The sequence below is a fragment of the Acromyrmex echinatior genome, chromosome 1 (genome assembly GCF_024713525.1).
Source record: "Acromyrmex echinatior isolate Ae372 chromosome 1, ASM2471352v2, whole genome shotgun sequence".
NCBI lineage: Eukaryota > Metazoa > Arthropoda > Insecta > Hymenoptera > Formicidae > Acromyrmex > Acromyrmex echinatior.
Window position 1 is genome coordinate 27,479,628 of NC_141852.1, and position 15,367 is coordinate 27,494,994.

The 15,367-nt window shown below is 32.5% G+C and overlaps 3 protein-coding genes across 5 annotated transcripts in view; all 3 read right to left on the minus strand.

Moving 5' to 3' along the window:
* The window catches only part of cpx (synaptic transmission protein complexin), a 141,766-nt gene extending 141,220 nt beyond the window's left edge, over positions 1 to 546 (minus strand). Inside the window, exon 1 of the mRNA XM_011059778.2 lies at positions 182 to 546. The gene's annotated coding sequence lies outside the window, so the exon portion shown is untranslated. The remainder of the gene's footprint in view (positions 1 to 181) is intronic.
* A 3,817-nt stretch (positions 547 to 4,363) lies between these two features.
* Positions 4,364 to 12,153, minus strand: put (activin A receptor type 2 punt). Of its 3 annotated transcripts, XR_015545795.1 has the most exons (10): positions 12,013 to 12,153; positions 10,727 to 10,923; positions 10,251 to 10,422; positions 10,022 to 10,158; positions 9,570 to 9,949; positions 9,261 to 9,447; positions 9,054 to 9,191; positions 8,412 to 8,543; positions 5,743 to 8,141; positions 4,364 to 5,645 (listed from the first exon to the last, which is right to left on the minus strand). XR_015545795.1 is itself a non-coding variant. In XM_011059776.2 (9 exons), exons 1-9 carry the CDS (start codon positions 12,059 to 12,061, stop codon positions 7,956 to 7,958), a joined length of 1,578 nt encoding a protein of 525 aa, XP_011058078.1. In that variant the 5' UTR covers positions 12,062 to 12,153; the 3' UTR covers positions 4,364 to 7,955. The 3 variants fall into 3 exon arrangements, 2 of the variants coding, with proteins under 2 accessions (XP_011058078.1, XP_087264423.1); XM_011059776.2 differs by having other exon boundaries at positions 4,364 to 8,141; XM_087408297.1 differs by lacking the exons at positions 4,364 to 5,645; positions 5,743 to 8,141; positions 8,412 to 8,543 and adding an exon at positions 8,552 to 9,012 and having other exon boundaries at positions 9,097 to 9,191.
* Positions 12,154 to 12,169: 16 nt separating this feature from the next.
* Slu7 (Pre-mRNA-splicing factor Slu7) lies at positions 12,170 to 15,350 on the minus strand. Its single transcript, XM_087408189.1, has 2 exons — positions 12,477 to 15,350; positions 12,170 to 12,400 (listed from the first exon to the last, which is right to left on the minus strand). The coding sequence occupies exon 1, from the start codon at positions 15,272 to 15,274 to the stop codon at positions 13,556 to 13,558; it is 1,719 nt and encodes a 572-aa protein (XP_087264315.1). The 5' UTR covers positions 15,275 to 15,350; the 3' UTR covers positions 12,170 to 12,400; positions 12,477 to 13,555.
* Between the last annotated feature and the right edge of the window lie 17 nt (positions 15,351 to 15,367).

Here is a 15,367-nt window from a genome sequence, read left to right on the forward strand (position 1 = left end):
TTTCCAGTATAAAAGGAATAAAAATTGAGGAAGCAAACTTGCCGTAAAAAGTATTCAAAACTTTCGAATAACTTCAGACGTGTCTGAAAATTTGCGCGAATTTGGCAGGCAAATTTGAGGTTCGCGTTCGGTGGTAGAGAGACCGACGTAAAGGTAGACGTGCGATAGGTCGCCCACTCACCTCGCTGCGCCGCAGGTAGATCCGCAGCCGGTCGAAGCGGACGAACGGGGGTTGCAGCACGACGGTTATATGGGTCGAAGTAACCGAAAGCACGAGGGTACTACGGCAAGACTTCCGTTGACGTAGACCGATGCACGGTTACTACGCGCGCCTCCCCGGTCACCAGTTTGGTTCTCCGTCCGCCAAGCGGGAAAAAAGGAAAAAAGTGGAGAAAAAGACAGAGAGAGAAAGAGATACGAGGCGGGTGAATAGAGAGAGAGAAAGAGAGACAGAGATAGCGTGTGCGATGCGGTGTGAGAGATCGAAGTCTCGTGGCAAACGTTCGTGGACTGAGTGAACCCTGAGTTCGGACTGAGCGGCGCTTAGGCGACGTTAGCGCCATACAACGGAGGGTGCTGGAATCATCATTGATCCGCCAAGGGTGGTATGGGAAGAACCCGTTAAGAGAGGGGTGTGGAGTGGGGATTGGTTGCTTCGTCGGCGGAGGGACAAGGATGAGCGGAGATAGAGACGAGGTTGCGGTAAGACATACCACCCACCACCACCACTACCACCACTACCACCACCACCACCTCCACCACCACCACTACCACCACCACTACCACCACCACCACCACCACCACCACCACCACCACTACCACCACCACCACCACCACCACCACCACCACCACTATCACCACTGCCACGATCGTCGCGCGATAGCAAGGATTAGGAATGAAAGAAAGAACCGATGATGCGAACAGGGAAGAAGGCGGAGTGCAGAGCATAAACGTGCCGTTTTTACTCCCCTAAAATCTCGATCATTTTTGGTCTCTATCCATCCCTCTTTCTCTCTTCCTCGTGCCACTCTCGTCTTTTTCCCCTCGCCGTCACTACCCCTTCGTTCAATCTCCCTTACCGCCCACCGCCACGCCTCTCTTCTTATTTTCGTATCCTTCAGTCTTCTTCTTTGTCCCCCTCCCCCCCTCTCGCTCTCTCTCTCGCTTTCTGTATATACATGCATTTAAAATTATAAATATATGTTCTCATGCATAATTTAATTAAACGAAACCATCTCAAAGATGCTTCAGATTAGAGCAATGTTATTGGGGTCTAGAATATCAGCTCAGAATCGTTTTATCTTCTTTATTATTTTTATATAAACGTGGACTTTATCTCGTCTACCAATTTCGAAACATCCCTTCGGATCAAAGCGTGTTAACTGTCAACTGGCCAGATCATATTGGATTTTAAACTGCTTGTACGCCGATAGATGATTGGATGAACGTCAAGCACACCGCGGATGCACCAGATGCACAAAACAAAGAAGGGTTGAAACCCTTCCAGTGTGACCGGAAATTGTATAATTTCCTCGCATTCTGTACATCTATAATAGTTGCTTTGCCTTGAATACCGATGCTGACAGCATGCATATATACGGACGAAGCATCTACGGACTGACCCTCCCCCACCCTCTCTCTCTCTCTCTCTCTCTCTAAAATAAATCTAAAATATGAAATAAAACATTTTTGTACTTTATTTTCAACGAAAATGAATACGAAGATTGAAAAATTAATAATATTTCCTTTTAATTCTAGAATGACTTCTAAGAATTTTATATCATTAATAAATCTGTTTCATCAGAAACAAATCAAAAGAATGCGAAAATAATATTCCATTAATATAAAATATAAAAATAATCTCGATATTTTACACAATTTTTTTTATAATTTAAAATTATTTTATTTTATTGAATAAAATGTTATATCTGTTTTTATTTATTTATTTATATATTAATAGCCGTTGGAACAATTTCGACAATGAATGATACAATAAGATTATTAAAAAAGATTATAATAAAAAGTAATGTGATTAAACTTTCGATTATTAAAGCCATTTCTCTTGGAAACAAAATTTTATATGAAAATATGTTATATCTATTTTTTTAATAAAAATTTTTTATATAAAATTTCCTTTATACTATTAAAGGTCAAAGTTCAGAAACATTCTGTATAGCACAGCTATAAAACTATGTTTTAATTAAAAAACAACAAAACAATAGAAAGTTTGATTTTATGTACCATAATTTTCATGAAAAAATGAATGATGGTAAAGTGCTCAGAGATTTAGGAAAAAAGACGTCCTAGAACTCTCTTCGAAAATCTTCTCGATTCGTTGGTTGTACTAGTACGAATGACTTCAATATCCTCAAAACGCTTCTCTTTCGAGCATAATCTGATTTTGAGAAAGAGGAAGCAATCGACCGGCACCAAATCCAGTCAATGAACTGCATAAATGTTACCACATTGGATTTGTTTCAAAAAGCTGGAAAAGTCTTATACGTGATAAGACGCGGACAAATCTCGTATATCTTAATTTTTCATATTTTTCTTTAGAATTTATTAAACGATTTCTTTATCAATGTTCAATATTTTATTGATTATTCGAATCATAATTTATTAATTTTACACGACTAATCTACAGGTCTGTTTTTTATTGCTGCTTTCTAAACCAGTGTAATAAGTTGAAATGAAACAAATGTATATTTGTTTCACTTCAATTTATTGTACTGTGCGTACTAATTCAAAAAGTGCAACAATAAAAAACAGACCTTTTAAGTATTAATTCTTTTTTATTCCGTGATAAATGGCGCTCATTTTATTGTCGTCTTAAATGGATTTTCAATCTTCTTATAACTTTCATTTGATATCGTATCGTATTCTAAAACAAATATACTTTTTATCAAACTTTCTTTTATGTAACTTTTATTTAATAATATAAAAGCTAATTGCAATTAATAAAACAGAAATTCTGAAACAGAAATTCATGTCTCCACGTCCTATTATGTCTCCATGATGACAGCATTACCATTACATAATCATCCGAAGAATTCATTCTTGAAAAGTCAACATTTTTCCCTAAAGAAGCAATTAGCTGGCTCTTTTGGTTCGAAGATACTTTTGGTATTACGACCTACGGATTGTAACTCAACTATACTAGAATAGAAAAAAGAAGAAAAAGAAAAAAAGCAAAGGTCATCCGAAGAGAAAAATTAGATCTAACAAGTATTGCGAAGAGCATTTTAAAATACGACTGTATTACCATCACTATATGTGTATATATGTGTGTGTATATATATATATATATATATATATATATATATATATATACACATATACACACACAGGGTGTTTGAAAAATAATGATAAATCTTTCGCAGCATAGACTAAACTGAGAAGAAAAGTCCTTTACCATTTTGCAATTTTCGCAATAATTAACAAGATATTAATTGCTAAAAAATGGCCGAAATTAGTTTTCAATAATTTTTTACTCAAACACTATCAACTTTACAGAAAAACTGCAAGAGACAAAAATTGTTTATTTTCTTCTTATAGAGCTTCAAAAATTATTTTAGAATTTTTTCAGAATTTTTTAATATCATCATTTTCTCGTGTTGGTAAAAATGAGAAAATGCAGTACTAAAATGTTGATAAAAAATTCTGAAAAAATTCATAAAGTTCTATGAGAAAAAATTAAACAATTTTTGTTTCTTGTAGTTTTTCTAAAGTTAATAGTATTTGAGTAAAAAATTATTAAAGATTAATTTTCGACAATTTTTAGTAAATTAATATCTTATTAACTATTGCGAAAATTGCAAAATGGTAGAGGACTTTTCTTCTCAGTTTAGTTCATTTTACCACTAAAAGATTTATCATTATTTTCCAAACACTCTATATATATATATATATATATATACATACATATATATATATATATCCATCCTTATATTAATTTGCCGTTTGTACTTTAACAAGTTAATTAAACTATAAATATGCAATTTGATTGTTGAGAAAGATCTAAACAAAGATCAAAATCAGTCCTATTGCAATTTATAAATATGTACAAATACATAATGTTGTCGGACGTAAAAAAAGATCTTTTACTAAAATGGAAAGGGATTCTGCTACCTCGAATTTATCAGGAATATTATAACTGGCAAATTATTAACTGCAGTCCGAACAACCATTAACGAATAATAAACAGTATTAAAATATTTGAAAATGAGTTGATAGCACCGTATCCAACGCTCTCATGTTTCCGATTATCGAGGATTTAAAATCGAATTCAAGGATTATTCAACTATTGAGAAACTAATTATTTAAATATTATGTATAGTTTCGAATAAATATATAAAAGCATCGATTTACTGCGATTACTTATATTTTTTTATCAATATATAATAAACGTATTCATACAAGAGCAGTAAAACAAGACTACAATAGTGTTTCAGTGTCTTTTAGTAGATTTATATATTGAAATTGTCGTTTTGGGTTCTAGAATAAAAACACTTATTTCATTGCTCCTTTCGATAAATTGCGACATACGTGCCGCTGGTAAATATGAATAATTTACATTCTACATTATCTTAGTTATATCGTATTACATACGTATTAATTATCTCTACTCATAAACAAAACGCATTCGACAGTCTATATTTATATTAAATATAATATTAAGCTGATCGCTTTGAAAAAATAAAATATATATTAGTAAGAATATAAAGTGAAAAATATATTAGAGCCACGTAAAATTTACGATTAGTGTTCTACTTTGTAAAATAAATTTTACACTTAATAATATAGCATTTTATAAAATTTAAATTAAAATTAAGATGCTCACATCTTCTCTCTCGTGCAAAAAATCTTAATAAATTTCAATCTATTAATTCGATTGTATCTACCAGGTACTTTGTAATAAACAGGGCCAAGACGTTACCATTATTTATGCCTGAGAAGTAATCAGTAGGATCAACTGCACATCATTTATATTCTAGTTAAGCACCATCGCTATTTCAAATCAGTGTGCCGTTAAATTCCAAAAAATTTATCACATATAAAGCACTCTATTATATCTAACATCATTTTCTCGGTCTTCATCTCGGGTATAAGTAATGCTAACGTTCAAGTCCCGGTAATAAGATTACATCATTCATTTTATAATGATATACATGATGTGGCTTTACAGGAAAAATGCTTCGCTGAATTTTATTTGGCATACTTTGCGATTGGGATAAGTTACTGCATGATTTCAACAATCAATGAGGAATGTCAGTGTGGCACATATTACGTATGCATCTACATTGTGCGCGTTTTAAGTGTCAGTAACTATTCCTCGAACATTTAGGGATACAAATCATATGTCAAATAAAAATCTATTGATCCGAAGAACATTGAGAAAATATGTGTGAATTAAAATAAACACTTCCACCTAAATTTTCAAATAGATCGACGCAATCTCGTCTATAGAATATTATATTATATTTTTAATCGAATTCGTTATAAGCACTTAAAATTTATAATAATAAATCGATAAAATTCATATAAATATATACAAGATAAAAACTGATCTCAAAATATTAATACCCTTTATTTTGAAGAATAATGACAGTTCCAAATGAGCAAAATGTATCCAAGCCCTTTCTATTCTGTAAAAGAAAAATATGTAAAACATGAACAAGTAAAGCATATGGAAATTACACATTATATGTAATTATTTCCAAATCATATAAATTTTACACTTACGTTCACGATTTTACATAATTCTTTTATAATGTAATTTCTTCACTTTTTCTCTATCTTGTTACGCGTTTATTTAATTAAGTATCATCGAAATATGAGAAAAGTTCTCTTGGTTTCATTTTTGAACGACCTCACTGATAACATTTCAAATCATTTTTGTGATTAACAAGAAAAGATCTGAATATACAAATTCGCTTGAAAGTTATTTTAAAGCACAGAAAAAGTGCGGAATATAGAAGCCGATTACTACAGAGTTTCAAACAAATTCCAATTGACATAATCGATGATTAATTTAACCACAAACACTCATAATAGGATTTTTATTTTTTCTTTTCATGCATCAAACAATAAAAAATTCTATTTATATTGACAAAATACTACAGATATTTCTTATTAATCATCAATTAAATTAATTGTACTTTAGTTGAAATCACTCTAAAATCTTATAATATTACGTGTGTCTGTGAATAGATTGCAGGAAATTCGTTTATAAATTGTAAGTTTAATTACAATAATTTAATAAAATAAATCATAGTTTGAAAAAATAACAAAAGTGATCGAAAAGGAAAGTTCTGTATATTAAATTTCTCTCATAAAAGAATGTCACGAGTGCGTTTTGTTTCATACGTGATGTGAATGATGTATTATTTTATTCTTGTTGTTCATCGAATATCAAAGAAGGATAAAATGATACATTATACGTATCGTATGTCAAACGCAGTCTTCCACAGATTGGTGTTTATCATTAAAAAAAATTAAACTTTCCAAAATATTGACAAGTGGAAACAATGATTTTTTTTTATAATGGATTATTTTTAAGTTAAAATATCAAAGATTTTATTTTTTTCATTCAAAAAATCAATGAAAACTATATTTACTCTATTTTTCTTCTTCTGAATATTCAAAATTGATTTTTAATTTTAAGATAATAGAACTTTCATAAAATTTTATCTGATCAACTTCGAATCGAATAACATTCAATTAGATACGTTTGCTGTGAAAAGGATTTGCCATCTGTATAGAAATCCATCCTGGATTTGGATGAAGCCACCTACCCATACAGCAATGGAAATCTGCGAGATATACTAAAATCGTTCTGGATATTCGAAACATATATACAGCGATTTTCTTACGATATTTCTAGTTCATTATGAACTAGAGATATACTTATAAGTATATCTCTGAAGTATTCTATTGAATATTCAGAAAATCTCGATAAAAAATATATAAAAATTATAAAGATAATCCGCATAAAAGAGGACACAATCTAAAGGTACTTTAGGCGTTATAGTTAAAAATATATATATATACACGGCTAGAATATATATATATATATATATATATATATATATATATATATATATACACACATATGGCAGTATGATTATATTATATTAAATTTAAAAAGTATGCTCCAGATATCTCCCTTTCTCCTTTTTTCTCTTTCTCGATTGCTCTCAATATAATGCTATGATTCCTAGCAAGATATGTTAAAAAAATCCCGCAGATCTTTTTTTATCTTACTGTGTGGGTAGAGTAGTCACACAAGCTCGACGCTGATTTTCTACTTGATTATTTCGCAGTGCGAACAATCCAATACCAAATCTTCGATAAAATGTTCTAAACATGTAATTCATGAATTCTTGGCTAAATGGAAGCAGTGTCGCCTTACATTCTCTCGCATGATATTTGCAAGTTATTGCAAGGATTAATAAAAAATGAGATACATTGCTCTTTTTATTTTTAAAACAGAGATTTACGTGTATGAAAATGTAATATTGAGATATAATTTGGCAGCAAATAATTATAATTTCACTTTTAAATTTTTCTTATTTACCTTATAATTACTTGTGTAATATTTTGCCCATAGTGTTTTACTTTACATTTTCTAGACATTAAAAAAATGTTTGTTAATTTCACAAACTTTTTTAATGTTAGTGAATCTATCATCAATGCAAGAGGCATTGGCAAAGATAAAATATGTAATGTGTAATCGATATACTTTTATTAGGATGAATGTCATGATGTAACTAACGATCACTTGTATAGCATTATAAGAGGAGAAATTAATAATTATTCAAATAGTAAAATATAAAGTCGGAGATATATGCTTGTCTTTTTTCTATTGTTTCAACATTCCTCATTGATACGTATAACAAAATTATGATACAAAAAATGGTTGTACCATTAAAATAAACTATATTAATGGACACTAACTACATACTAGATTCCTTGGTAGTAATAATCTCGTTGGTATTATCAACACGAATCAAAGTAGTTGAATTTAATACAAGAGCTCTACCAAGAGTAGCAACTCGTTCCACTACGCACGAAGCAGAAAGACGTGCTTCGGCATCGTGATCCCAACATTCTTCCATTGTATCACAAATTGATGATAATCCCTGAAATAACACACATTTCAAGACATTAAAAAACTATATATTCAATTTTATTTTATTATTTTTTTTTTAGATAGAAAAACATTGTTCTTTATACAGCTATCAAAAAAAATTTCTACTACTAGCAGTTTTTATACAGAAGGAATTTGTTTGCATAGAATTAATAATATGTATATGCATTTCTCGTTGATTTTTTAATATATAGATAATAATTCTGTCACACATTCTGTGAACACAGAATTAAAATAAATATTTCTATACATTTTTACTTACTGGATGTTTACGCCAAGTTTCTAAAATGAGCGGTCTCTCCTTTTTATGAACAACACTTTCTTGCATGTCTTCTAGAGTAGGATGGAGACCAACTTCATCCTCAAAAGGTAGTCGATATTCTCCTATTGGTCCCTAATATTGAAATAAAAACAATTAGTATCTTTTGACATGCGCTTAACTTGCGAGATGGGTAATACATGATTATTTTAGTCATTGTACGTGCACGCGCGCGTGACTATAAAAATACGAAAATAAATATCCAGTTCTCATTTTGTTAAGATTTCATATGCAGCCGCATTTTTATCATTCTTCAAAGTAAATTTTGGCATATTATAATCTGATATGTTTCATTCAGTTTTCTTCCAATTTCTTGTAATGGATAGTTCAGATTTTGAAAATTCACAAATTTGAAACACAATTTTTCAAATGTTAAAATGCGGATTATCTGGGTAATATCGACGTCCACCAAATGAAAGGATCAGGTAACCCAAGAAATTGGATATAGGATATCCAGGTAATCATTTCCTCGATATCCACATATCCAAACCATATTTACAGCTCTAGTCTTGAGAGCTCGCAATTCAGCAAAAATGCATATTCTCTGTAAAACATGTAATGTTACACATAATATATATTACGTACATTTTGTACAGTACATCTTGAAGCTAATTCCCACAGAACTAACCCACAGGCATACATGTCAATTCGTAAAAATGAATCTCTAGTAAAATTTATTGCTCCTTCTAAAACTTCTGGTGCCATATATCTTCGCGTTCCAACCTATAAATTATTATAGTTATTATAGTTATTTTCACATCAATATAAAATGCATAACGCTATATAAATTACCTGTCCGTGTGTATCACCGCAAGGTTTTCCCGGATGAAAAATAAGCGCCAAACCAAAATCTGCTATACAGGCACTCATGTCAGCCTTGAGTAAAACGTTTTTTGACTTAAAATCTCTATGAGCTACAGCTGGTTTATAGCCATCTGCTTTATTAGCTGGGATTTCCTCATGTAGATGCATTAAACCTCTGATAACAAAAATGCTTTTATTAAAGATTGAACAATAGCTCAATAAAAATATTATTTTATTCAATTTATATAATCTTATTTCATTCCTACAGATTATTATCGTTATTATAATAACTGTTACCTTGCCATGGACTCTGCAATTCTACACATCTCAGGCCATGTTACAATGTTTGCTTTTAAATAATCGCACAGTGAACCTTTTTCGTGATACGCCGTGATTAACCAAAATTCAGCTTGTAGATTATCTCCACGCTTTTCAACACCTATAAAGTGTAATATATCCTCGTGATCCATATGTGCAAGCTTAAAAATCTCTTGTTCAGTCTGCCAAGATTGCTTATCTTGAATGGGAAAAACTTTAACTGCTACGATCTCATTTTTAAATTGGGCTTTCCAAACTGCTCCGAAACGACCTCGAGCTTTGATCTCAAGAAGTTGTATTGGTCGTAAGCCTAGATTAGGTGAGGGTTGTGGCAATGGTACTGGTTCCAGCGTTGGTATCTGAGAGATTTACATAAATTTCATAAATTAAATAATACATTTAAAAATTTTGTAACAATCTCAAAATACAACCTCGTTAAAATAGCCCAATTTTCGACGACGATAGAGCCACCAAAAAGAAAATAAACTAATTGTAAGAAGTATAGGGATTGCTATTAAAAGAGCAAGTGTTATTGCTTGCTGCTTTGCATTAGGCATAGGTTCTAATTCTGAAAAAGTAATTATTTAAATGTTATTACAAGTGTATTGCAAAAGACAAATTTATTTTCAAATACAAAATAAACCATGCATATTTGAATACCATGAATAACAGATGGTTCTGTAGGCTTAGTAGTTGATTGTGGAACCCAAGAGAAGTTTTGGTTACACATATTGCCTTCGCAACAACAAAAAAAGAATTCATTTTTTCTTTCCATATTATTCTCTACACAAAGCGGTTTACCATAACAATCATTGTTATCTAAAAAGCAACCCTGAAAATAATGAATAACATGTATAGAAAATATATTCAAGAAAACTAAAATCAATAGACCAAAGCGCGAAATTCAATCTTAAGCGCTTCGATGTTGTGAAATGATTATCCTATATATTTTCGATATGTACAAGTTTATAATGTTCTAGATAAATGTTTATTGTCATTTCAACGTCTTACGAAGTATTTAAACCAAAAAACATGTATAAATATTATTGTCATACAATGACTTTCCTGCAAAACGTAAAGTGTTCCCAAACTTATGGAGGATACTGTAAATAATATTAACCAGATAAATAACCAACCTTTAATTTAATTATTGTTTCTTTAGTAGTACTGTTCAGTGTCCATAATACATAACAATGATTACGTTTATCTGGATCATGTAGGACACATTCTTCTTTTCCTGAACATTCTTGTTCATCTTCGTTCTCTGCACACATTGTTTCATTGTAAAATTCACAAAAGGCTGAACCTTTAATATCTTTTGCAGATGTAATTCCTAAAATAATAGATCAAAATTTTTGTTTTTAACATTATTATTTTTTATTAACGTTATTATTTTAATTAATATTAATTAATAAATTATATTAATTGTTTTGTTTATCTAAAAAAGATTAATTGCAGCTTCTGTAATTAATACTTTTAATTAATTGCTCTTTCAATAATCTAATTTATTTAAAATATATCATATTATATTTTCTCTGTCAAAATGTAAACGAGGATAAAATTTGTCTTCATACATAAACGAATCTACAACTTAACACTTATAAGATACAGGTATATGTATAAAGCTGCTATAGCTGCTGCTACATTTAGCCTATATACCAAACTTGCACAAAGTTTAGCATATAGGACTTGGTCACTGTTTAACTGAGTAGTCAGAAAAAAAAATCTCAAACTACTACTGTAATTGTTTGCAAACTGTTTTCTATTATTCATCTGTCTACAATTTACAAAGCAAAAACAGTGATGTAACTGAACATAGGAACAAATTACTGGATAAGTTTTAAATTCACAGAGAGAATTGAAGAATAAATGGCAAGTATATACGACAGACAGTAGCATAATCATTTATAAACACATTAATCTAATGCAAATGTGCAAAATTATTGCAATTATTCGACTTTATTCAAATTTGAATTGATTTAAATTAAAAAAGCTGGCATGCGCATTCTTCTGAATATAATCAGTGACAATATATAAAAATAACTTGGACAGAGTTCTGAACAACTTAATCAGTTTTTTCAAACAATATTATTTTGTCAATATGAATAGAATAATTAATTCTTCATTGTTTAATATATAGAGAAAAAGCTTAGATTAATGATACAAATTATAGTTAAAAATTGTGCAGCAAGCAATTTTGCCAGTTGAATTAAGCAATGATTCAATTAATCTGAGTTTAATCAAAATCATCCTAAAATTCTCTTCTTTATCTTACTCTCTGAAAAAGTTCTTTAAGTCCTTTAAATCTTCTGAGAATAAGGTTTTGAAAAACAAAAAATTCAAATTTTAAACAAAATATTTATATATATATATATATATATATATATATATATATATATATATATATATATACACACATTACCTAATAATCCCAGGAAGATGAGAGGCAGTATCGTCGCATATACGGACATGGTGAGTGAATCGTAAAAGCATACCAGTAATTTTGAGTCTATTAGCTATTAAGCAAATTGTAGTAATTTATCCGCCGACACATCTCTTCCTTTCTCTCTCTTCCTCTCTTTCTCTCTCTCTTTCTCTTTCCCTCTCTTTCTCTCTGTCTCTCTCTCTTTTGTTTTCCCTCTTCCACCTTTATACAGAAATACGTACAGCGCAGATTTATGTCATCTTCAACGTCGAATCATTGCCAGTCTCATAACTTCCGAACAAAAAAACATACTTCTTCCTTTTCTCTTCTGCTTTTCTTCTTACTTTCGACACGCTAGCAGCGCAATTAACTCACACGCGGTTTCCTAGTTAAATTAAGAAAAAGATTTCATTTTCGGAGTTCGAGTTAAAAGGAACGTAGAGCAGACGCGTAAAACGCACAGAACGACATGCTGGGTACAGAACACCCACAAAGTGTACACTTATCATCGGCACGAAAATACAACACGGCGAAACATCATATTGTGGATCGTGGGAATAAAGCCTCAGGGAAAGAAGACATTTGATGTCTAAAGTCACGGTTTGCTTCTAATATGGCAGTCTAGCGCTTTTCCCTTGGTCATCGATTAAATATTATCTGAAGTCGACGATCTATCACATATTTCAGATACTCCAGCGCACGCAATGCCCTCTAAGAGATAATTCTATGACTTTTTTTCCTGAAGCGCGGAAATACAAAGTTTTACATAAATTCATATCTTTTTTGCCGAATTTAAGACCGACTCCGATCAAATTTTAACGAATAACTCCGACTAATATTGAACGACCGATACTTATTTAGATTAATTTTAATCTCAGTTTAAGTTATGACTGATTATGCACACTGAACGCGAAATTGTTTGTCGCGCAATGAAATTGGAGCAGTAGCCAATTAATTGTTCGTATACATATACAAATCGATTTACGCCCGAGTTATAAACTCATAACATCGATATTATAACTCCGGCCAATCATAGCTATTTCTCTAAAGAATGGAAAGACTGATCGAGCACATTTCCAAGCAGCGTAAACTTCTAGTCACTTACCGTGCGGTAAATTGTGACGCGGTAACCAATAAGCGTACAGCTCCTAACATTTATTGATTATCGCGTCGCATTTTGCCGCGCGACAAGCATTTCCGCGTCTAGAAACTACAAGTTAAAGTGAGATTAATTAATTTATATTAATAGAAACGAATACATAACTCCAAACTGAAATGACCAATTAACTTAATCAATTATCTGTTGACATGGAAAATAAAATTATTAATTTTCTTAGAAAGATTTGAATATGGAAAGATTAGGAACAATGAAATATATAATAAAAAATTGTAAGCAATTGTTGAATTAATATATATATATAATTAGTATCATTAAAGTACTATCTTTTAGTATTTTCATAAAATAATACAAGATAAATATTACAAGATTTACACATGACATATATACAATATCAATGTCCTGTTTTGTAAAACATTATTTTTAAAGAAAATGGGCCATTGGATCTTCATCGCGTTTGCGTTTCATTTGATATGCTTCTATCTCTTCAGCTGTCAATTCCTTTGTCTCGTACATGCTGTTGTACGGACGTTTCCTCTCGTCTATGTTCAACATCCTGTCTACTTGCTTCGTATTTTCCTCTTCCTTTCTCAGCGCTTCTTTCAGTTTGTCTTCAGCTTCTGCATTATTCCGTTTTTTATTCTTACGATTTTCTTTTCGTTTCTGTTTTTTCAATTTTCGTTTAGCCGCTTTACTCTGCAATTCCGTTCTGTTTTTCATATCATCCTCGGACGAAGATTCGCTATTGAGGGAATGATTGTCATCCATTATATTTGATTTATCTAGTTCCACTTCTTCCGTAGATGGTATTTTATCTGGCATGCTGTTGCTCACTGCTTCCGCTGCTTTTTTCCCTGATTCTCCGGTGCAATACGAATTTTTTATGAAGGAATGGCAGCACTTGTAAGCCCATTTTCCATCTTGCCAATAAGAACCCCAGATCGATGTGTGATTATTTGGATAAACGTCCTCTTCGTATTTGGATCTTATCACTTGTCTGTCTTGTCCTTTGATTATTTTACCGTACCTCGAATATTCAACATAGTGTTCAGTCTGTGCTAATAATAGAGCCTTCGGTGGTGCTTGAAGATGCTCTTCACCTCCGTAACGCTCGATCACACCATCACGTGCCTTATCTTTCAACTCGTCGCGTTTCTTGTCATATTCCTGCTTCAATAGTTCTAATTTCGTAGGCTCAGCCAATAAATGTACGTCGACTCCTTTTTCATGCGCATCCCAAGCAAACAATTGTGCATTAGCATGCTGCTGCGTGTCCCCCGAGAAACGGACTGAGTTTTCACCTTTGAAATCCACTTCACGTTCCGTACCTGCATAAGGATTGTCACGCATAGATCTGGTCTTTGGATCATAATACGCGGAGTTCGGATCTAAATTGCGCAGATACTTGGCCGTGTCCTCTCGAATCCGGAGATTCCTCACAGTAATGCGCTGCTTGGAATCGACCTTTGTACCAGGCATGTCCACTTCGTCTACATATTTATCTTCGTCCTTGTCCGAATCTTGCTCGTCGTTTTCTTCCTCTGCATTGAGTTTCTCGGCACGCATCTGCCTCTTGGCTTCTTCTATCTTTTGATACTCTTCGACAATCGCTCTGTGCTCGGAAGGGTCGTAACCGGCCCATCTGTCTCTCTTACCATCGTAGTCCATAGACAGCTCGGGTTGGGTAAATTCATCCGGCGCTATCTTGAAATTAGTGTACTTTGCACCAACCTTACGTGGTCTCTCCATACAGTCCTTCCTCTTGTGAGTCATCGCGCCACAATTCTCACAAGCACCCTTACGATACTTGATAGCCGTTCGCGAGATATCTACCCCGCGATTGTACCAATCATCTATCGAATTGTATTGCTTCTGCTTCTCAGGTTGTGGTCTCTGATGCTTCAGAGTGGGGCCCTGAGAACCGAAGTACCATGGTGTCGCGCTGATGTACTGCGGAATGTGCGGATTGATATCTTTACCCTCCTCGTCAACGGCCGCGGGGGCTGTACCAGCCTTCCTCGCTTCTTCAAGTTCCTTTGCCTTTCGCCAGTCTTCTCTGCTCTTCTTCCGCGGTTCATCGTCGAACGAGCTCTTGTTCTTCAAGATACTCGACACCGTTACGTTTGCCGACGAACCGGCCATTCTCTCGATTCACTACTGTGAGACTCGTTTTTTATTTATGTCTTAATATGAAGCTGCTTATGAGGTTAGTTTTCTATTGACAGTAACCGAAGT

Excerpts from the sequence above, each read along its gene's own strand:
- put (XM_011059776.2), bottom strand. The coding sequence starts at position 12,061 with ATGTCCGTATATGCGACGATACTGCCTCTCATCTTCCTGGGATTATTA. Across the intron at positions 9,192-9,260 it reads GCGGTGATACACACGGACAG|GTTGGAACGCGAAGATATAT; the intron begins GTAATTTATATA and ends AATAATTTATAG. Across the intron at positions 8,142-8,411 it reads AAACTTGGCGTAAACATCCA|GGATTATCATCAATTTGTGA; the intron begins GTAAGTAAAAAT and ends GTGTTATTTCAG.
- Slu7 (XM_087408189.1), bottom strand. The coding sequence starts at position 15,274 with ATGGCCGGTTCGTCGGCAAACGTAACGGTGTCGAGTATCTTGAAGAAC.